The 23,524-nt window shown below is 52.7% G+C and overlaps 1 protein-coding gene across 1 annotated transcript in view; it reads left to right on the forward strand.

Moving 5' to 3' along the window:
- Window positions 1–10,763: 10,763 nt before the first annotated feature.
- wdr13 (WD repeat domain 13) overlaps window positions 10,764–23,524 on the forward strand; it is a 32,647-nt gene continuing 19,886 nt past the window's right edge. The window contains exons 1-5 of the mRNA XM_059949507.1: window positions 10,764–10,890; window positions 17,999–18,088; window positions 18,581–18,818; window positions 19,359–19,468; window positions 19,745–19,875. Of these exons, the coding sequence (XP_059805490.1) occupies window positions 18,048–18,088; window positions 18,581–18,818; window positions 19,359–19,468; window positions 19,745–19,875 (520 nt within the window). The 5' untranslated portion in view covers window positions 10,764–10,890; window positions 17,999–18,047. The remainder of the gene's footprint in view (window positions 10,891–17,998; window positions 18,089–18,580; window positions 18,819–19,358; window positions 19,469–19,744; window positions 19,876–23,524) is intronic.

Raw genomic sequence — 23,524 nt, forward strand, 5'->3', positions numbered from 1 at the left:
CGGGGGAGGACAGATTGCGGACGAGGACGGATCGCGGACGGCGTCCAGACGAGGATGGATCGCGGACGAGGACGGATTGCAGACGGCGTCCGGGCGAGGACGGATTGCGGACGGCGTCTGGGCGAGGACGGATCGCGGACGGCGTCCAGACGGGGACGGATCGCGGACGAGGATGGATTGCAGACAGCGTCTGGGTGAGGACGGATCACGGATGGCGTCCAGACGAGGACAGATCGCGGACAGCGTCCAGACGAGGACGGATCGCGGACGAGGACGGATTGCGGACGGCGTCCAGACGAGGATGGATTGTGGACGGCGTCCAGACGAGGACGGATTGCAGACGGCATCTGGACGAGGTCGGATTGCGGACGAGGACGGATCGCGGACGGCGTCCAGACGAGGATGGATTGCGGACGAGGACGGATCGCGGATGGCATCTGGACGAGGTCAGATTGCGGACGAGGACGGATCGCGGACGAGGATGGATTGCAGACGGCATCTGGACGAGGTCGGATTGCGGACGAGGACGGATCGCGGACGGCGTCTGGGCGAGGACGGATCGCGGACGGCGTCCAGACGGGGACGGATCGCGGACGAGGACGGATCGCGGACGACGTCCAGACGAGGACGGATCGCGGACGGCGTCCAGACGAGGACGGATCGCGGACGAGGATGGATTGCGGACGGTGTCCAGACGAGGACGGATCGCGGACGAGGACGGATTGCGGACGAGGATGGATTGCGGACGGCGTCCAGACGAGGACGGATCACAGACGGCATCCAGACGAGCGCGGATTGCAGACGGTGTCCGGAAAGAGTGGTCTTTGAATAGCTCAGCTTCCCTTTGCACATTGGGGGTGGGGGTTGGGGGGAGAGACAGAACCATTTTGCTCACCGAGATGTGATAAGGATATGATAGGAGGATTCAATGGCACACAAACACTAACTGAGGAACATTATATTGCCAAGGTCAAAGTATCATTGTCTGTCAGCTTGTAGTTTGTATTAACTTTTGACTCCTGCACTGTGAATGGCGACCGAGCTTGAGGCAAGTCAGGGATCTGAACATACACCATTGACTAAATGGTGAACGTCTGTAACTGCGAGCCGATACTGTATAAAAATAAGTTCAGACCAGAATGGTGTGGGTAACGGGCCTCGCTGTTCTCTTTGTGCACAAGTGAAATAAAGCATATTTGAGTTTTCAGAGACCGGTTAATCGGCGATTAGCATGGACGAGCTCAGCTGGGTCGTTGTAGTTGAGTACTTTGCAGCACAGCAACTTTTATTTCTTAGCTAACTGTGCTCCTTCTTGTAAATGCGGTGTATAATTTAGAGAGCATAAAGCTGTTGCAATGCCAGCAACCTGAGTTCAATTTCTGCCGCTGTCTGAGGGTTCCTCCCACCTCCAGTTCGCCTACCAGCCCCGACTAGGAGTTGAGGATGCCATCGTCTACCTGCTGAACCGTGTCTACGCCCACCTGGACAAGCCGGCGAGCACTGTGAGGGTCATGTTTTTGACTTCTCCAGTGCGTTCAACACCATCCACCCTGCTCTGCTGGGTGAGAAGCTGACAGTGATGCAGGCGGATGCTTCCCTGGTGTCATGGATTATTGATTACCTGACCGGCAGACCACAGTACGTGCGCTTGCAACACTGTGCGTCAGACAGAGTGGTCAGCAGCACTGGGGCTCCACAGGGGACTGTCCTGTCTCCCTTTCTCTTCACCATCCACACCTCGGACTTCAGCCACTGCACGGAGTCTTGCTATCTTCAGAAGTTTTCTGATGACTCTGCCATAGCTGGATGCATCAACAGGGGAGATGAGGCCGAGTACAGGGCTACGGTGGGAAACTTTGTCACATGGTGCGAGCAGAATCATCTGCAGCTTAATGTGAAAAAGACTAAGGAGCTGGTGGTGGACCTGAGGAGGGCTGAGGCACTAGTGACCCCTGTTTCCATCCAAGGGGTCAGTGTGGACATAGTGGAGGATTACAAATACCTGGGGATATGAATTGACAATAAACTGGACTGGTCAAAGAACACTGAGGCTGTCTACAAGAAGGGTCAGAGCCGTCTCTATTTTCTGAGGAGACTGAGGTCCTTTAACATCTGCCGGACGATGCTGAGGATGTTCTACGAGGCTGTGCTGGCCAGTGCTATCATGTTTGCTGTTGTGTGCTGGGGCAGCAGGCTGAGGGTAGCAGACACCAACAGAATCAACAAACTCATTCTTAAGGCCAGTGATGTTGTGTGGGTGGAACTGGACTCTCTGAAGGTGGTGTCTGAATGCCATCTTGGACAATGACTCCCATCCACTCCATAATGTACTGGTTAGGCACAGGAGTACATTCAGCCAGAGACTCATTCCACCGAGATGTAACACTGAACGGCATAGGAAGTCATTCCTGCCTGTAGCCATCAAACTTTACAACTCCTCCCTCGGAGTGTCAGACACCCTGAGCCAATAGGCTGGTCCTGGACTAATTTCCACTTGTCATGATTAACTTATTATGTAATTATTTATGGTTTTATATTGCTATATTTCCACACTATTCTTGGTTGGTACAGCTGTAATGAAACCCAGTTTCCCTCAGGATCAATAAAGTATGTCTGTCTGTGACCATGGTAGGGAGTATTGGGGAATATAGCAGATATCATAGCACATGCGTGAATATAGCAGATATTAATTCAGTCAAGAATCAGCCTTCAGTTCTCATTGTAAATGTCAATAAGTTCAGGAAGATTGCAACTAGCCTTCAGTTTTTTGGATATATTTATTTATTTGGTGATTTAGTGTGGAGCAGACCCCTCTGGCCCTTTGACCCCCATCGCCCCAGCAACCGCAGACAAACCTGATTAACCCTGACCTAATCACGGGACAATTTACAATGACCAATTAACCTAACCGGGACATCTTTGGGACTGTGGGAGGAAAGCAGAGCACTGGGGTGGCGGGGGGTGGGGGGGTGGGGGGACGTACAAACTCCTTGCAAGCAGTGAATTGAACACAGTGAGCGGTAGGGCACTGAGGAGTGCAGTCGAACGAGGGAGTGGGGAATACAAGTCCATACTGCATCGGAAGAGGCGTCACAGGTAGCCAGAGCCATAGCTTTTGGCATGTTGGCCTTCATAACTCAAGGTGGGATGTCATGTTTTTGCTTTATAAGACGTGGGAGAGGCCAGATTGATGCTGCCTGACCTGATGGGTTCCTCTCGCATTTTGCGTGTGTTGCTTTTGGAGTACCGTGTGCAGTTTTGGCCACCTACCTATGGGAAAGATGCAAATAAGTTTGAAACAGCACAGAGAAAATTTACAAAGATGTTGCCAAGATTAGAGGACCAGAGGTATAAAGAAAGATCGAATAGGTTAGGACTTTATTCCTTAAAACATAGAAGGTCGAGGGGAGATTTGATAGAGCTATAGAAAATCATGAGGGTAAATGCAAGTGGGCTTTTTTTTATAACTGAGATTAGGCGAGAGGTCATGGGTTAAGAGTGAAATGTTTAAGGGGAACATGAGGGGAAGCTTCTTCACACAGAGGGTGGTGGGAGTGCGGAATGAGCTGCCGGTGCAAGTGGTGCAGCGAGCTCGATTTCAATGTTTATGAGAAGTTTGGACAGGTACGTGGATGGGAGGGACATGGTCCCGGTGTAGTTCGATGGGAGTAGGCAGTTTAAGTGGTTCAGCAAGGACTAGATGGGCTGAAGTATTGTACTTTACTTTGACTCTAAGTGAAATGCACAGACTAAGAAATTGCACATGCAGGAGCCAAGCATTAAGACAATGGGGTTGTGTTAATTGGCCTGCATCAAACCAGGCCATGTGCTAAGTTACTTGCACCATTGTGATGGAGTTCAAGCCGGCAGACCAGACGGATGTTGTCACTTGACATTTTAAACGTGGTCACAGGTATACACAATCAATACTTCTGTGTACTTACCATGTGTGTGTGCTCAGTGACAGCCCTGACAACAGTAATTTTGGTGTCCGGTTCTGTCATCAAAAGCTTTAAAATATTTGTGTTAAATAGTTTCTCCCAAAGTTACTTGGACCTTCTGAAGTGCCTTATCAATTACAATGTGCTTCCACTACAGTACTGTGCAAGTGTCTTAGGCACAGGCACATAGCCAGGGTGGCTGAGGCTTTCACTCATTACTGTAGTAATTTTATGTACTGCTGCCACAAAAAATTCATGATCTATAGGACCCTGGTCAGACCCCATTTGGAGAACTGTGCTCAGTTCTGGTCACCTCACTACAGGAAGGATGTGGAAGCCATAGAAAGGGTGCAGAGGAGATTTACAAGGATGTTGCCTGGATTGGGGAGCGTGGCTTATAGGTTGAATGAACTCGGCCTTTTCTCCTTGGAGCAATGGAGGATGAGAGGTGACTTGATAGAGGTGTAAAAGATGATGAGAGGCACTGATCGCGTGGATAGTCAGAGGCTTTTTCCCAGGGCTGAACTGGTTGCTACAAGGTTTAAGCTGCTGGGGAGCAGGTACAGGGGAGATGTTAGGGGTAAGTTTTTCCACTCAGAGAGTGGTGAGTGTGTGGAATGGGCTGCCGGCAACGGTGGTGGAGGTGGATACGATAGGGTCTTTTAAAAGTCTTTTAGATAGGTAGATGGAGCTTATTAAAATAGGTAAGCCTAGTAATTTCTAAGGTAGTTACGTGTTTGCCACAACTTTGTGGGCCGAAGGGCCTGTATTGTGCTGTAGATTTTCTATGTTTCTATATGTGAGTGATGATAAACCTGATTCTGATATGGGTCTGTACTGAGGGTGGGAAGGGAGCAGGGAGAGGGGAATCGTGTTTGGGAAAAGGGGAAGGGAGCAGGGAGAGGGGAATCATGTTTGGGAAAAGGGGAAGGGAGCAGGGAGAGGGGAATCATGTTTGGGAAAAGGGGAAGGGAGCAGGGAGAGGGGAATCGTGTTTGGGAAAAGGGGAAGGGGGCAGGGAGAGGGGAATCATGTTTGGGAAAAGGGGAAGGGGGCAGGGAGAGGGGAATCATGTTTGGGAAAAGGGGAAGGGAGCAGGGAGAGGGGAATCGTGTTTGGGAAAAGGGGAAGGGAGCAGGGAGAGGGGAATCGTGTTAGGGAAAAGGGGAAGGGAGCAGGGAGAGGGGAATCATGTTTGGGAAAAGGGGAAGGGAGTGGGAAGCACCAGAGGAACATTCTGTAATGATCAATAGTTTGGAATCAAATGACCTCGTCTGGTGTCTCAGGGCTGGGTGCGTCTGCACCCTCTCCACCTCTCCCCTCCCTGGTACTCCTTCTCTGCCCCCTGTCCCACACCCGACGCGCAGAAACCCACTCTCGACGCGCAGAAACCCACTCTCGACGCGCAGAAACCCACTCTCGACGCGCAGAAACCCACTCTCGACGCGCAGAAACCCACTCTCGACGCGCAGAAACCCACTCTCGACGCGCAGAAACCCACACCCGACGCGCAGAAACCCACTCTCGACGCGCAGAAACCCACACCCGACGCGCAGAAACCCACTCTCGACGCGCAGAAACCCACACCCGACGCGCAGAAACCCACTCTCGACGCGCAGAAACCCACTCTCGACGCGCAGAAACCCACTCTCGACGCGCAGAAACCCACTCTCGACGCGCAGAAACCCACTCTCGACGCGCAGAAACCCACACCCGACGCGCAGAAACCCACTCTCGACGCGCAGAAACCCACTCTCGACGCGCAGAAACCCACACCCGACGCGCAGAAACCCACTCTCGACGCGCAGAAACCCACTCTCGACGCGCAGAAACCCACTCTCGACGCGCAGAAACCCACACCCGACGCGCAGAAACCCACTCTCGATGCGCAGAAACCCACACCCGACGCGCAGAAACCCACTCTCACTACTCTCAACGTCCTTTGCTCCCGCCAGTTTTACAAGATGTGTGCCCAAGACTTTTGCGTCTCAGAGGAAACATTCATCAACCCGATGCATCGAGGTAAACAATGCCTTTGTAGCTTTGGAAACTGCGTCACCTTTGACCTTCAGGGAATAAAAGACGTGACGTATCTTTGGGTCGGTGAGCCTGCGGGACGATGCCTGCTCGCCGTGATGAACAAAGACTTCGGTATCACCCACTTCAGTGTTTCTCCACTGAACACGGGCCGACAACCTGATGGGTTTCCTCGGGTTCTGTGCATCCCCCAGCATCCCAAAGGCATACGCAATAGCGTCGCTGAGCCGCGAGCGTGCTACACAAGCCCTCGTACCGCGTTTGGTCGCTGATGCATTCGGCTGGCTGAGTGCTGATTGGTACCAACGCCAGCGGTAGGGAAAGGGATGAAGGAGAGAATACAGGGATTGGGTAGGAAGCTTAAAAAGCCGGAGCTCCAGGGCAGGATTGCAGCCTGTGAGGGCAAGAATAGGATGATTTGGCAGGTGGGTGTGTGGCTCAGGGGCTTCAGATTTCTGGATCATCGGGATCTCTTCTGTACGGCCTATACAAAAGGGACGGGTTGCTCCTGAACCTGAGGGGGACCGATATCCTTGCAGGCAGGTTTGCTGGAGTTGTTCGGGGAGGTTTGACAAGGGCGATGGGACACCGGAGAGATAGGGCTGAGGCAGGGGCAGTAGATGCAGAGTGACGGGGCGGAGTTGCAGTTAGCCGAACAAGTTGGAGTGTAAATGGGAGTAATCAGTCGACACCTCTGGCCCGAAACGTTGACTTCTTATTCCTCTGCCTGACTTACTGAGATCCTCTGGAATTTAGTGTGTGTTGCTCAAGATTTCCGGCACTCGCAGGATCTCTGGTGTTTAAACCTGCTCTAATTTTGTTGGTTGTTCTGTTGCCGAGGAATCTGGTCTGAGCCATTAATCCATTCTCAATCAACACTGGCCCTCCTGAAGGGCACTTAGCCCACTGCTCCGCACTCTCTACACCCACGACCGTGTGGCTCAGTGCAGTGACAGTGCCACCCGTAGGTTTGCCAGCCCCAGAGGCGTCGTTGGCAGAATCTCAGATGCTGGCAAGCGGGAGTGAGGCTGGTTGAGTGGTAACCTCACACTCAGTGTCAGCGAGGCCAAGAAATTGATTGAGGACTCTAGATAGATAGATGATAGATACTTTATTCATCTCCAAGGGGAAATTCAACATTTTTCCAGTGTCCCATACACTTATTGTAGCAAAACTAATTACATACAGTATTTAACTCAGTATAAATAAGATATGCATCTAAAATCACCCTCCCAAAAAGCATTAATAAATAGCTTTTAAAAAAGTTCTTAAATAGTTACTAAAGTGCATTGAGTGGTAACTTAAGCTCAGTCCTAACCCCGGCACTTTAACATGTCTTGCCCCTGGTGGTTGAATTGTAGAGCCGAATGGCATTGGGGAGTAATGATCTCTTCATCCTGTCTGAGGAGCATTGCATTGACAGCAACCTGCCGCTGAAGCTGCTTCTCTGTCTCTGGATGGTGCTGTGCAGAGGATGTTCAGGGTTTTCCATGATTGACCGTAGCCTCCTCAGCGCCCCCCGCTCTGCCACCGATGGCATACTCTCCAGTTCTGTGCCCACGACAGAGCCCGCCTTCCTTACCAGCTTATTAAGACGCGAGGCGTCCCTCTTCTTAATGCTGCCTCCCCAGCACGCCACCACAAAGAAGAGGGCGCTCTCCACAACTGACCGATAGAACATCTTCAGCATCTCACTACAAACATTGAATGACGCCAGCCTTCTGAGGAAGTACAGTCCACTCTGTGCTTTCCTGCACAGGGCATCTGTGTTGGCAGTCCAGTCTAGCTTCTCGTCTAACTACACTCCCAAATACTTGTAGGTCTTAACCTGCTCCACACATTCTCCATTAATGATCACTGGCTCCATATGAGGCCTAGATCTCCTAAAGTCCACCACCATCTCCTTGGTCTTGGTGATATTGAGACACAGGTAGTTTGAGTTGCACCACATCACAAAGTCCTGTATCAGTTTCCTATACTCTTCCTCCTGACCATTCCTGACACACCCCACTATGGCCGTATCATCAGCGAACTTCTGCACATGGCAGGACTCCGAGTTATATTGGAAGTCTGATGTGTACAGGGTGAACAGGACCAGAGAGAGCACGGTCCCCTGCGGTTCTCCTGTGCTGCTGACCACCGTGTCAGACCTACAGTCTCCCAACCGCACATACTGAGGTCTGTCTGCCAAGTAGTCCGTTATCCAAGCCACCATGTGTGAGTCTACTCCCATCTCCGTTAGTTTGTGCCTTAAGATCCTGGGCTGGATGGTGTTAAAGGCACTAGAGAAGTCCAGGAATGTAATCCTCACAGCACCACTGACCCTGTCCAGGTGAGAGAGGGATTTGTGCAGCAAGTACGTGATAGCATCCTCCACTCCCACCTTCTCCTGATACGCAAACTGAAGAGGATCCCGGGCGTGCCTGGTTTGTGGCCTCAGATTCTGTATTTTCAGCCGCTCCATGGTCTTCATCACGTGCGACATCAAAGCAGCAGGAAGGGGAAGCAGACACCAGTCGTGATTGAGGGGGCAGCAGTGAGAAGGGTTCAAGTTCCTGGGTGCCAGCGTTTCAGAGGATCGATCCTGGGCCCAAGAACTCCCGCGACTATATTTCATTAGGAGCTCAAGGGGAATTGGTTTGTCACCAAACACTCTCTCTCTCAAATTTCTACAGAATCGCCGTGGAGAGCTTCTGACTGGTTGCATCACCGGATCGCAAACGCTGCGGAGTTTCGTAGATTCAGCTCCGTCACGGACAAAACCCTCCCCGCCATAGAGGGCAGCTGCAAAAGGCCACGTCCCAAGATGCCAGCGTCACATACCCTCACCATCTGTGATGTGCCCTCTTCTCATTACCACAGCTGGGGAGGAGGTACAAGAACCCTGGAGACCCACACTCAATATTTTAGGAACAGCTTCTTCCTGTCTGCCATCGGATTTCTGAATGGCCCACGAAACCACAAACACAGCCTCACTTTTTGTACTTTAAAAGATTTTAGAGATAAGGCCCTTCTGGCCCAATGTGACATATTTAACACTAGCCTAATCACGGGGCAACTTACAATGATCAATTAACTCGTGTGTATAGAGTGGATTTTGGTTAATTAATCCTTCATTTAATCAGGGCAGCCACTTATTTTGGACAACTCTTTTAAAGAACAGAAACTAATTGAGAAACTGGCTGGGGTCATTTTGTTTACTTGGGACGAAAGGCTGTTGCCAAACTCTTTCGAACGAGCATCAGTCACGTGCACTTGTGCGGCTGCCTGACACTGCATCATGCTTAGAGTAAACAGTCTGTAAATAGCGTCAGCTGTGTGTTTGTGTTGAAAAAGCAGTGATTTTTGTCACCGAAGGTTGGCAAGAAATACGTAGTAAGACAATTCACTGTGGATCGCAGATTGGAGTGTAAATTAAACTATTTCACTACTTCAAGTTGAGAACTACAAAGATTTGAAGGTGTTGTCAATCATTTTGAAAGTTACAAGGAAAATGAGGATTTTGACGATGCAATTGTCAGAAGCACTGTATGAAGGCAGTCCATTATCTGTGCTAATTTTGTTTGATTACAGTCAATCAAAAGAATATGGCAGTGTGTTAGTTGTATCCCGTAATAACCATGAAACCCGTGCAGAGAAGTTTTTAAAGTGGAAGAGCCGCGTACTGGGACAGCTTCACTCTGAAGGTTGTCACAAACTGGGGTCTCCCTTGGGTGCGGTGGGTGCCTTTGTCATGCCCTTCGCTCTGCAGAACCACCTTGTTGCCCACCGGAGCTGACGTCACACACACGTCGCTATTTCACCGGGCAATGAGGCCTGACTGTCAACGCAGGGGGGTGCTGCCACTCGATGCAGACAGCTGCTCGGAGCCACAGGTGAGAGCTGAGGGCCAAAGGTGCGTCAGCTGCCCCAGAATGAACAGAAGCAAAGGTGCTACCACCTCCCCCCGGAACACCCCATTCAGAGCAGCCTACGCTGTCTGAATTCCTCTGATGTTACCTATTAGGAACTAATACAGTTTTATAGTAAGTACTGTAGTAGTAGTGGCAGTGTTCTAATTTGTTCTTTATGTCATTTAAATGCATACTTTGTTGCTCAGTTAAATAGTAATTTTGTCATATTTGTACCTTCTGGAAACTACACCTCATTAGGCTAAAATGCACGGTCCCAATGAGTGTGAGTGAGTGTGTCACCCTCTTGCCAGCATACTCAACCAATGCACAACAGAATAATTAACAGAATTAACTGTTCAGCCAGTGTGCAAAAGACAACAAAACTGTGCAAATACAAAAAGAAAGGCAAAATAATAATAAAATCAATGATCAATAAATATCAAGGACATAAGTTGAAAAGTAGGTGAGGTTGTGGGGATATTTCAATGAGGGGGTAAGCGAAGTTCAGTTGGTTGAGGGGTAATAACTGTCCCTGAACCTGGTGGTCTGGGTCCTGTACCTCCTTCCCGCAGCAGTGAGAAGAGAGCATGGTCTGGGAAGTGGGGCGGGGGGGTCCCTGATGTTGGACGCTGCTTTCCATATAAAATATTAGTATTTCTGTTATTGTAATTGTTTTATATCCTGCACTGCTGCCGGGCAACAGCCATCACTGATAACACATTCCACCCTCAACAGCTTCCCAGGGGCGGCCCTGGCATCACGTGACGGGACGCCGTCCTGCGTCCGCCCCTCCCGCACGTGATCAGAGTGGCGCTTCTCATTGGGTGTTCTGGACACGTGACGTGGAAGTCTCCCGACTCGGGCATGTGACTGGCGTGTCGCTCGCCATTGGCCGTTGGCCACGTGACAGGGCGTTGCCAGGGGAGGAGGGCGGTGAACGGTCGGACTGCTGTCAGTCGGAGCCGCGTCTCGATGCAGATCCACGACCGAGTGTTGAAGCAGGAGATGGCGAGGCGATGGTGGGTTTTCGGCCAAGAAATTTCCCTGCCTTTTATTCATTTAATTCGGTTGCAATACGTTTCTAGGTTGGAGGCGGGCGGGCTCGGGCAACGTCGTTGCGTCACGCTTGGGATTCGACCAATTGGCTAGCTTCGCTGCGCGTCCCGGGGCAACGGGCGCTTCCGGTGCGGGGCGGGCCTTTTCGTGTCTATGAGCGGAGTAGCCCGTTAATTGGTCTCGCAGCCTGTCAATCAATTGCCGGAGCTGTGGCGGAGCTCAAGTTTCTCGCCGCGATGCCCATTGCTACTGACCTAATGTACCCGCAGCGGGGTGTTTCAGTGACTAGTGGTCAAGCCGGGATTGGAGGGAAAGGTTGAATGCGTTAGGACTTACTGGCTGGACTGTAGGAGGGGTATGAGGGGTATAGATAGGGTAAATGCAAGCAGGCCTTTTCCACTGAGGTTGGGTGAGGCTACGTGTATTAAGGATGAAAGGGGAAATGTTTAAGGGAAACGGGGTGGGGGGGGGGAACTTCTTCACTCAGAGGGTGTGGAACGAGCTGCCAGTGGAAGTGGTGGACGTGGGGTCGAATTGCAGATCTTTTGCTTGCTCTCCCTCTTGATCCTCACCAGCGGCAGCTTCTTTAAAGATTCTTTTCAAATCCTTTTGTTCTCTCGCTGTGACATTCCTCCAGCAGCTCAAGTTCAAGTTGAATTGTCGTTCACCCAAACATGAATACAGCCCCAGGAAGCAGCGAAACTGCAGGGGCTGAGGTGCAAGACACAGTACCAACAGTCACACCCAGCACAAGGATACGAGTAAAATAACAGTCACAAGTAGTCCAAGTCCCTGAGTCCCTGAGTGTTGCGGCAGTCTGCAGTTGAACACAGTCCGGCTTGTTTTCTGCCGAGTGAACACTGACCCAGCCTGAATGCTGTGCCACATCACCCCCTGGGCGGCTGCAAAAAAGAGGCACCGTAACTGGATGCCCAGTCCTCGCTCCGACCAGGGCCACACAGCTCCCTCCCGCGGTTTGCCAATAAAAACCAGCTTGCGGCGTTCCACACCACCAGTGTCCAACAGGCTCTTGCAGTCACATGAAGAGCGACTGTGATGGTCGCTTGGACCGCAGACCTCCTTCAGTTTCTCCAACGAGCTGCTCACTGACCTGCAGACCGTCGAGTTCTTAACGTCCAGCAGGGTCTTGCGATTGTAAACAATATGCTTTTATAAAAAACAAACTTCTGAACTCCACAGAAGCCGCTCCATCTGAGTGCTCCCTGAACTTACCCAATCACTCCAGTGCTTGTTGGCTTCTGTCACTCACCTACCCCTCACCCACCCCCCACCCTCCATAACACCTCGGAGCAGAACCTTAAGTTTTCAGCCCATCACGTCTTCTCTGCTGTTACGTCATGGTTGATTTATTACCCCTCTCAACATCATTCTCCTGCCTTCACTCAGTAATCTTTGCCCTGACTAATCAAGAACCTCTCAACCTCTGCTTTAAATGAACCCAATGACTTGGCCCCCACTTTGGCAATGAATTCACGGATTAACCATCATCTGGCTGAAGAAATTCCTCCTCATCTCGCTTCTAAATGGACGTCCCTCTATTCCGCGGCTATGTCCTCTGGTCCTAGACTCCCTCACGCCTGGAAACAGCCTCTTCACATCTACTCTATGGTTCTGAGGAAGGTACTCGGCCCGAAACGTTGACAGTGCTTCTCCCTATAGATGCTGCCTGGCCTGCTGCGTTCCACCAGCATTTTCTGTGTGTTGTTTGAATTTCCAGCATCTCCAGATTTCCTCATGTTTGCCCTTTCTATATTCGATAGGTTTCACTGAGATGCCCCCCTTATTCTTCTGAGCAGTGAGTACAGGCCCAGAGCCATCAAACACTCCTCATACAGTAACCCTTTTCATTCTCCTGGACTTGCCCTGGACCCACTCGATACCAGTGAATCCTGTCTGAGCTGCCTCTTCCCCCTCTCCCCTCCTCCACCTTCCTCCGTCACTTGAATGACATACCCACCCTCACTTGTTCCTGCTGCAGCTCTTCAGCCGCACCCTCCTTGCTGCAAACACTAAAGGCCCCCACCCCACCCTGTGGCTGTGTTTTACTAGTCTCCCCGCACTCCCCACCCCCCTTCTCCCAGCACCAGAATTCTCTCCTAAAACCCTGCTGCCCTCTCTCCTCTGGCACTGTCAGACCCAGTGTGTGTGTGGGGGGGGGGGGGGGTGTCTCAGTATTTCTTCCCCATGGAATGTGGGGGTTTCCTCCCACAGCCCAAGCACGTACCGGTGATTGCCCTGTGATGAGGTCAGGGTTAAATTGGGGATGCTGAGTGCTCTGTGTTTCAAAGTAAACAACCCCTCCTCGGAAGTAATGTGGCATTTTTTGCTGTGTCATACATAGCTACTCGGTGAAAAGTTGCTGGCTTTGCAAGCTGTTACTGGGTTTGAGTGGAGATTCTCTGCAGCCGTGTCTGAACCAATGCTTTCATTGATTTCTACCCTCCCATCCACAACTGAAACAGTGACAGAGGAAATGACAGAGTAACCAGAGAGGGTAGAGATCAACCCGCTGGAGGAACTCTGCCATCGAGCGGCGTCTGTGAGGAGAGTCATCACTGGCACACACCCAGTGGCCACTCTATTAGGTACAGGAGTGGTCTTCTGCTGTTGTAGATCATCCACTTCAAAGTTTAATGTATCGTGCGTTCAGAGATGCTCTTCTGCACCCCACTGTTGTAACGTGTGGTTGTTTGAGTTACTGTCACCTTCCTGTCAGCTTGAACCAGTCTGGCTGTTCCCCTCTGACCTCTCTCATTAACACAGTGTTTTCACCCAAAGAATTACAGCTCACTCGATGTTCTTAGTTTTTTTGCACCATTTTCTGTAAACTCTAGAGACTGTTGTGTGAAAATCCCAGGAGATCAGCAGTTTCTGAGATACTCAAACCACCCCATCTGGCACCAGCAATCATTCCCCAGTCAAAGTCACTTAGATCACATTTCTTCACCATTCTGATGTTTGGTCTGAACCTTTTGACCATGTCTTCATGCTTCTGTGCATTGAGTTGCTGAATATATATTTGCATTCTCGAGCAGGTGTGCCTCATAAAGTGGCCGCTGGGAATACGTTGGGGAATTTGTTGTTTTGCGGCAGCACCTCAGAGCAAGGCACTTTGTGTATACTACATGTGTGTACAGGTCCCCCAATCGTCAGTGGGAATCGGAGGAGCAAATGCATCACTGACGTGTGTCCTGAAATGCATCAGCAGTACAGAGCGATACAAAAAATTGCAGCCAGAATACAGGGGGACTCATCAGGACTGGTGCATTTTGGCCCAATTAGCTGAGGTTTCATGGAACTAGTTTAATAAAATATGAAAAAGATAAACTTCCAACTGAATAACAAATTATGTTTTTAAATGAAATACAGAACAGATTATCGTGCTGCCAGTTCTACTACAGTACTATAAAACTGTATTAGTCCCTAATAGTTATTGACAGAGGAATTCATCCAGTAAACACTGCTGTGTACTTCTGATTAACTGTAAACAAACAAAATCAGTGTTGACACCTAGTGCAAGTAACGGACTGACTTCAAACAATGCTACCTACGATCACATCCTCCTGATCTACTTTCATTGTAACATTCAAGAATTATTCGTCGTCCCTAACTTGAAATTGTGAAATCAAATCATTTTCACTTCTGGCTGTTTCTGCATCTCCAAGCGTAAATGCTTGAAAATGCAGTGAGCAAAGCGGTTCTGCTTATTTCTTGCCAACTATCAAGTGACTCAATCATTGCATTTTAAACACAGACGTGACTGACGTTATTTCAGAAAACGCTGAAGGGACTCAGCAAGGCCAGCAGCATCTATGGAGGGGAATAAACAGTCGATGCTTTGGATGAGATGCCTTCTCCTTCCTCTCCTGACTGACTTACCCCTCCCCTTTCTTCCATGGTCCACTCTCCTGTCCTGTTAGATTCTTTCCTCTTCGGCCCTTTATCCTTTCCAGCTTCTCACTGCATTCCTCTCCCTTACCCGACCACCTTCCCTCTCACCTATCCCCTTCCAGCTCATACTCCTCCCAGTTTATTCCAGCTTCTACCCACTTCCTTTCCAGTCCCGGTGAAAGGTCCGGGCCCAAAACATTGACTGTTTATTCCTCTCCGTAGAAGCTGCTTGACCTGCTGAGCTCGTGTGTGTGTGTGTCTCTCTATCTCTCTCTGGATTTCCAACATCTGCAGAATCTCTCGTTTTAATATTTCTTTCCTCCATGTGCCCATCTAAGAGCCTCTTAGCTGCATGAGGGAAGATGTTCTGGTTTTGGAGGAGGTACAGAGCAGATTCCCCAGGTTGATGAGGGGATTAGTCTGTGAGGAGAAATCAAGTCACCTGGGACAGTCTTCATTAGAATTGACAACAACAAGAAGGGATCTTATAGAAATGTATAAAATTACAAAAGGGATAGATAAGATCAAGGCAGATTACTACCGGTGAGTGAAACTAGAACTAGGGGACTCAAGATTTCAGGGGAGTAGATTAGGACGGAGACGGGGATGCTTTTCCCAGAGAGTAGTGAACCTGTGGAATTCTCTGCCCAGGGAAACAGCAGAGGTAGCCTCACTAAATAGATTTAAGACACAGTTAGACAGATTGTTATTTGTACAGCAGGGGAATTGAGGGTTCTGGGGAAAGGGTGAGTTGGTGACCCTTAGTCATGCTGAGCAGCTGAGGAGGCTGAACACGCTGGGCGGCCGTCTCCAGCCCCTGGTTCTTATTTATTCAAGTGTGGAGTAGGCCATTCTGGCCTTCCGGTTGTGCCACCCAGCAATCATCTGATTTAATCCTCGTCCCATCACAGGACAATTTACAATGACCAATTAACCTCCCAACTGGAATGTCCTTGGACTGTGGGAGGAAACTGGAACACCCGGAGGAAACCCACACGGTTACTGGGAAAACATTCCAACTCCTTCCAGGCTGCGGTGGGAATTGAAACTGGATTGCCTGCACCACAAAGCACCAGGCTACCGTGCTGGGTTTGTGTCTGTAATGTATCACCAGCCCTGGCTGTGTTCCACACACCCATCAATTTCTGTATTTATATTGAAAAAAACTACTTCTGACGTCTCCCCTAAACTTCCCTCCTCTCTCCTGTGGTGCTAAGGTGCTGGCTGTTCACTCCATCTGTCTTTCATAACCTTGCACACTCTCTGTCAAGTTGCCTCTTGGCATCCTTCGTTGCAAAAGACAAGCCTGGGCTTACTCAACCGTTTCTAATAAGAGGCACGTTCTTTAATCCAGTTAATTTATTTTGCAATACAACACAGTAACAGCCAAGTGAGCCAGCCCATGTGACCAATTTAACTACAGATCTGCACGTCTTTAGAATATGGTCCTAATTGCGGGCCAATCTACGACCAACCGGTACGTCCTTAGACCGTGGGAGGAAACCCACATGATCACGGGGAGAACGTACAAACTCCGTACAGGCAGCGGTGGGAATTGAACCCTGTGCTGTAAACTATACTACCGCGCCTCCTCAATCTCCTCTGCTCCCTCTGAAGTTTCCACATCCTTCCTAAAATGAGGTAGCCAGAACTGAACACAATACAGTGATCCAACTTTGAACGGAAAACAAACAGTGAAAGACTTATCAGGTTGGGCAGCATCCACGCAAATAGGAACAGTTAATGTTTCAGGTCAGAGGCCCTCAATAAGAGGAAAGTGTCCACACAGTGCTGAGTGGTTCTAGCACTTGCCCCTTCCGTTTTTGATCACCACTCTCCCCAAATTGGAAGACTGCAGAATTAAGCACATTACAAATGATTACTTAACAAACACCAGTTGGGGTGGGGTTCTATGTCTGCAGTGCTGTTTCTCGATGGTCCTTCGGCCTGAAGCGTGCCCCAGGGATGGAAGAAAGGAGCCGAGTCTCCCGCACGTGCTTTTCTTGTACCCCCGACATGCCCGGAACCGGAAATAGGTGCCGTGACACACAAGATGGGAAAGAGCAGTCGCAACTTTCAAACTAGCCTATCATTGACCGACACGGTGGAAGCAGCTTTTGACCAGCAAGTAAGCTACCCCACCCCACATGACAGCCCTTGTGTGTTGAATTTCATTGTTCTATTGTATTTCTGCTATGAACACCTGCAAGAAAATGAATCTCAGGGTTACATATGGTGACATATACCTTGAACTTTGATATCGGACTGTGTTTGACCATTTATGTTGCTGCAGTAACGCACGTGGGCTTTCTGTCACATTTCATTGGGGGAGGGCAGAGCTTCATACGTCCATGTTAAGACTTGAGTTCATTGTCTCTATGTTGTTGGGAGCTTGAGGAGGTTTGTTATGTCACCAGATGCTCCACAGATGTGCAGTGGAGGGCATTCTGACGGGTTGTATCAATGCTTGGTGTGGAGGCTCCCATGTACCAGATCACAAAGGGTGCTCTAACCTGCTGCTGGAAAACAACAAATTTCACATCACAGAAGTCTGATTCTGAGAATAACGGTTGTTTTCTAACATCATCTACATCGTTGACGCTTTGCAGTGGCAGTTGTGGGCGATCACTGAGCCCAACGTTCTCATAGTGAGGGCTGATCCGGGATGCACGTGACCGTAATGGAGAATGCATGGGCAACCGCAACACTGTCCCTGACATAAGAGATTCTGCAGACAACAGTTTTAGTCAGGGAAATGAACAGTCGACGTTTGGGCTGAAGTGGTTCATCAGGATTGGAAGGGAAGGGGGCAAAAGGTGGTGGAGGAGTTCCCCAGCCCCCGGGCAGATGCCTTATTCTACCTGAATCTGATCTGAATGGACAGTGAAAAACATCCTGGGGTCTTACAAGGGGGGGGGGATGTAACTCCTCTGAACAGAACTGGGAGAAAGTTAGGGACGTTAATCCAATGGGGAAAGACCTTTAGAGACTGGTGTTGGTGTTGGATTGCAGTCTTAGACCAGAAGACTGTAAGACATGGAGTAAAATTGGGCCCTTCAGCCCATCTAGTTTATGCTGAACAATTAATCTGCCTTGCCCCATTGATCCTCTCCCCGCTGCCACCCGGTTCATCACCCGTTCCTTTCTCTGTCTCCGCAGAGGGACGTGTGATCCCACCTCTCCCTGACGGACGCCCAGTGCCTGTGGGATGGCAGCAGTCTGGCAGCAGGTTCTCGCCGTAGATGCCAGGTAGGCAAGCACATTCGCCCACACCGCTCACGCCCAGGGGCTCCTCCTTTCTCCAGCTTCCCACCCTGTCATCTCTCATCGGTATCGTTCCTCAATCACACTCCACTTACTTGTGCACGAGGAGAACAGGCCGACGTCTGTCAGCTTGTGAACAGAGAAATAAATCCCTTTTTATACAGACAGAAGGTGGTGGGGCGGGGGTGCTGTTATGCTGCACATTTTTTACCCCCTCCCTCTCCGTCAACACGCCACCACCCTGATTTAACTTTTCCACCTCCGTCTCCCGTTTTCACCCCTCAGCCTCAAGCATCTTTGGTCTAAACCAGTCTACCATCCACCCCACCCATCTCATCACTCATCCCCACATCTTGCCTCCCCTCTTCCTCTGAAACCTCCAACACCCTTGCCTGTCCTCGTCTCGTCTCCTCCACGACTCCCCTCAGCCCATGTCCCGCTCCTGCCGGTCTGTTCTCACTGCGGTCTTCTCACCAGGTACAACGCCTACCGAACCTCCAACTTCCCGCAGTTCCGCACCCAGTACATCCGGCGGCGCAGTCAGCTGCTGCGGGAGAATGCCAAGGGCGGCTACAACCCCCTGCTGCGCCATCAGTACCTGAGACTGCGCAGCCTCCTCCTCGCCCAGCGCTACGGAGCCCTGTCCGAGCAGAGCAGCTTCCGCGCCCACAGCAACAGCGTCCGCAGCAGCCGCACCACTCTCGACCGCATGGAGGTAACGGTCCTCAAACCGGTCTCCTTCCCTGGCAGAAGATATTCAGGACTTGGGAGGGGAGAAGAGGGGTGAGGGGAGGAGGAGGGAGGGAAGAGAAAGGAGGAAGAGAGCAGAGACGATTGTGTCAGGCGGGGGGAGGGAGGGAGGCTCCCTCTTTGGGGGAAGTGGATAATGGGATAAGAGATTTAAAATGCAGTGTGATCGTATAGAGGCTGAGGTAAAGGCGGGAGAGGATGTGCCTACAACAGGCGGTGAATTTCCAGGTGTGCGGGTGGGGGCATGGGTTTTGGACTGAAACCTGCAAGAGGGACAGACACCTCGGGGATGTCCAGCAGAGCTATGGGGGGAGATAGCACAGCAGTGCTGGAGGGGCTAGCATCATCTCAGTGGGATGATTGGCCTCCAGAAGCCCACAAGCACTAGGCTGGAATGTCGGATGCAGGGTTTTATTTTGAGAGCGAGTCCGTCACTCGCTTGCGATTTTAACCCGTCCTGTCTCCACCCCACCGCTCAGCCTTCTCGAACCATGTCTTCCCGCAGGACTTCGAGGACGAGCTGCGCACACAGGGCTCCCGGGGCCACCGGCGCTCGGTCAGCAGGGGCTCCTACCAGCTGCAGGCCCAGATGAACCGCGTGGTGTACGAGGAGAAGTGAGTTCCTGGCTCCCGCGTGTGCTGCTCGCGTAGACCCGCTCGATCCCAGCTTCTGGGTGCGTGTGTGGGCGTGCGCGGTGAGTGTGACTGGGTCACGCTGAGCAATAGAGGGGTGAGTGGGGAGGGGCAATGTCTTGTCAGGGACTGGAGGCTCTCTGTGCCAGAGGGCGGAGAAGCGGAGACGAGTTACGACTGCCCCCTCTCTCTCCCCTGGGTGGGGAGCGGGTGGTAGGAGGTGTGGGAGAGTTTGTGACTGCCCTCTATCCCCTGCAGGCCCCCAGGCAGTCTGGTGCCCACGTGCGCGGCGGAGGCAAGCCGTGCCATGGCTGGTGACACCACCCTGAGCGAGAACTACGCCTTCGCTGGCATGTACCACGTCTTCGATCAGCACGTCGACCAGGCTGGTGAGTGGGGACAGGGAAGGGTTGTAGTTGTCCTGGTACCCTGCCCCTATGCAGCTGCCTCACCATAGAAGCAGAATTAGGCCATTCAGCCCATCGAGTCTGCTGTGATTCAGCCATGGCTGATTTATTATCCCTTTCAACCCCATTCTCCTGCCTTCTCCCTGCAACCTGACTCCTTTAGTAATCAGGAACCTATCAACCTCTGCTTTAAATAATTTGATCTCCACATGTGTCAATGGCAATGAATTCCACAGATTCACCACCCTCTGGCTAAAGAAATTCCTCCTCATCTCTATTCTAAAGGGACACCCTTGTGTTCTGAAGCTGTGCTGTCTTGGTCCGAGATTACCCCACCATAGGAAACATCCACTCCACAGGCACTCTATCTAGGCCTTTCAACATTTGATAGGTTTCAATGAGATTTCCCCGCCCCTCCCCCCAGTCCTCTAAACTCCAGTGGGGACAGGCCCAGAGTCAACAGCTCCTCATGTTAACCCTTTCATTCCTGGGATAATTCTTCTGGACCCTCTTCAGCATATCTGTTTTTAGATCAGGAACCCAAAACTGCTCACAGTACTCCCAAGTGCAGTCTGACCAATGCCTTATAACGTTTCAGCATTCTATCCTTGCTTTTATATTCTAATCATCCCAAAATGTATATTAACATTGCATTTTCTTTCCTCGCTACCAACTCAAGCTGAAGGAAATCTAGTAATATTAGTTGTGAAACGTTAGGCAATTAATAGTTCCACACACACAAAATGCTGGTGGAACGCAGCAGGCCAGGCAGCATCTATAGGGAGAAGTACAGTCGACGTTTCGGGCCGAGACCCTTCATTCCACATGTTCCCCATCCCTCCCCGTGACCCTGCCTGTCTCCGTCTACAACTGTTCTGTCCGTCCCTTGAGATTCCTGACCCTGCCCGTCTCCCTCTGTAACTGTTCTGTCTGCCCCTTGTGGCAGCTTCCTGACCCTGCCCATCTCCCTCTCCCCGCAGTGCCCAAGCTGCGGCTTCCTGACCCTGCCCGTCTCTCTCTCCCCGCAGTGGGAGGTGCGGTTTCCTGACCCTGCCCATCTCCATCTCCCCGCAGTGCCCAAGGTGCGGCTTCCTGACCCTGCCCGTCTCTCTCTCCCCGCAGTGGGAGGTGCGGTTTCCTGACCCTGCCCGTCTCCCTCTCCCCGCAGTGGGAGGTGCGGCTTCCTGACCCTGCCCGTCTCCCTCTCCCCGCAGTGCCCAAGGTGCGGCTTCCTGACCCTGCCCGTCTCCATCTCCCCGCAGTGGGAGGTGCGGTCTCCTGACCCTGCCTGTCTCCATCTCCCCGCAGTGGGAGGTGCGGTTTCCTGACCCTGCCCGTCTCCCTCTCCCCGCAGTGCCCAAGGTGCGGCTTCCTGACCCTGCCCGTCCCCCTCTCCCCGCAGTGCCCAAGGTGCGGTTTCCTGACCCTGCCCGTCTCCCTCTCCCCGCAGTGGGAGGTGCGGTTTCCTGACCCTGCCCGTCTCTCTCTCCCCACAGTGGGAGGTGCGGCTTCCTGACCCTGCCCGTCTCCCTCTCCCCGCAGTGCCCAAGGTGCGGTTTCCTGACCCTGCCCATCTCCCTCTCCCCGCAGTGCCCAAGGTGCGGTTTCCTGACCCTGCCCGTCTCCCTCTCCCCGCAGTGGGAGGTGCGGTTTCCTGACCCTGCCCGTCTCCCTCTCCCCGCAGTGGGAGGTGCGGTTTCCTGACCCTGCCCGTCTCCCTCTCCCCGCATTGGGAGGTGCTGTTTCCTGACCCTGCCCGTCTCCCTCTCCCCGCAGTGGGAGGTGCGGTTTCCTGACCCTGCCCGTCTCCCTCTCCCCACAGTGCCCAAGGTGCGGTTTCCTGACCCTGCCCGTCTCCCTCTCCCCACAGTGGGAGGTGCAGCTTTCTGACCATGCCCGTCTCTCTCTCCCCACAGTGGGAGGTGCAGCTTTCTGACCCTGCCCGTCTCCCTCTCCCCACAGTGCCCAAGGTGCGGTTTCCTGACCCTGCCCATCTCCCTCTCCCCACAGTGCCCAAGGTGCGGTTTCCTGACCCTGCCCGTCTCCCTCTCCCCGCATTGGGAGGTGCGGTTTCCTGACCCTGCCCGTCTCCCTCTCCCCGCAGTGCCCAAGGTGCGGTTTCCTGACCCTGCCCGTCTCCCTCTCCCCGCAGTGGGAGGTGCGGTTTCCTGACCCTCCCCGTCTCCCTCTCCCCGCATTGGGAGGTGCGGTTTCCTGACCCTGCCCGTCTCCCTCTCCCCGCAGTGCCCAAGGTGCAGCTTCCTGACCCTGCCCGTCTCCCTCTCCCCGCAGTGGGAGGTGCGGTTTCCTGACCCTGCCCGTCTCCCTCTCCCCGCAGTGGGAGGTGCGGTTTCCTGACCCTGCCCGTCTCCCTCTCCCCGCATTGGGAGGTGCGGTTTCCTGACCCTGCCCGTCTCCCTCTCCCCGCAGTGGGAGGTGCGGTTTCCTGACCCTGCCCGTCTCCCTCTCCCCACAGTGCCCAAGGTGCGGTTTCCTGACCCTGCCCGTCTCCCTCTCCCCACAGTGGGAGGTGCAGCTTTCTGACCCTGCCCGTCTCTCTCTCCCCACAGTGGGAGGTGCAGCTTTCTGACCCTGCCCGTCTCCCTCTCCCCACAGTGCCCAAGGTGCGGTTTCCTGACCCTGCCCATCTCCCTCTCCCCACAGTGCCCAAGGTGCGGTTTCCTGACCCTGCCCGTCTCCCTCTCCCCACAGTGCCCAAGGTGCGGCTTCCTGACTCTGCCCGTCTCCCTCTCCCCGCAGTGGGAGGTGCGGTTTCCTGACCCTGCCCGTCTCCCTCTCCCCGCGGTGCCCAAGGTGCGGCTTCCTGACCCTGCCCGTCTCCCTCTCCCCACAGTGCCCAAGGTGCGGTTTCCTGACCCTGCCCGTCTCTCTCTCCCCACATTGGGAGGTGCAGCTTCCTGACCCTGCCCGTCTCCCTCTCCCCGCAGTGGGAGGTGCGGTTTCCTGACTCTGCCCGTCTCTCTCTCCCCACAGTGGGAGGTGCGGCTTCCTGACCCTGCCCGTCTCCCTCTCCCCGCAGTGCCCAAGGTGCGGTTTCCTGACCCTGCCCGTCTCCCTCTCCCCGCAGTGGGAGGTGCGGTTTCCTGACCCTGCCCGTCTCCCTCTCCCCGCAGTGGGAGGTGCGGTTTCCTGACCCTGCCCGTCTCCCTCTCCCCGCATTGGGAGGTGCGGTTTCCTGACCCTGCCCGTCTCCCTCTCCCCGCAGTGGGAGGTGCGGTTTCCTGACCCTGCCCGTCTCCCTCTCCCCACAGTGCCCAAGGTGCGGTTTCCTGACCCTGCCCGTCTCCCTCTCCCCACAGTGGGAGGTGCAGCTTTCTGACCCTGCCCGTCTCTCTCTCCCCACATTGGGAGGTGCAGCTTTCTGACCCTGCCCGTCTCCCTCTCCCCACAGTGCCCAAGGTGCGGTTTCCTGACCCTGCCCATCTCCCTCTCCCCACAGTGCCCAAGGTGCGGTTTCCTGACCCTGCCCGTCTCCCTCTCCCCACAGTGCCCAAGGTGCGGCTTCCTGACTCTGCCCGTCTCCCTCTCCCCGCAGTGGGAGGTGCGGTTTCCTGACCCTGCCCGTCTCCCTCTCCCCGCGGTGCCCAAGGTGCGGCTTCCTGACCCTGCC

The sequence above is a fragment of the Hypanus sabinus genome, chromosome 24 (genome assembly GCF_030144855.1).
Source record: "Hypanus sabinus isolate sHypSab1 chromosome 24, sHypSab1.hap1, whole genome shotgun sequence".
Classification (NCBI taxonomy): domain Eukaryota; kingdom Metazoa; phylum Chordata; class Chondrichthyes; order Myliobatiformes; family Dasyatidae; genus Hypanus; species Hypanus sabinus.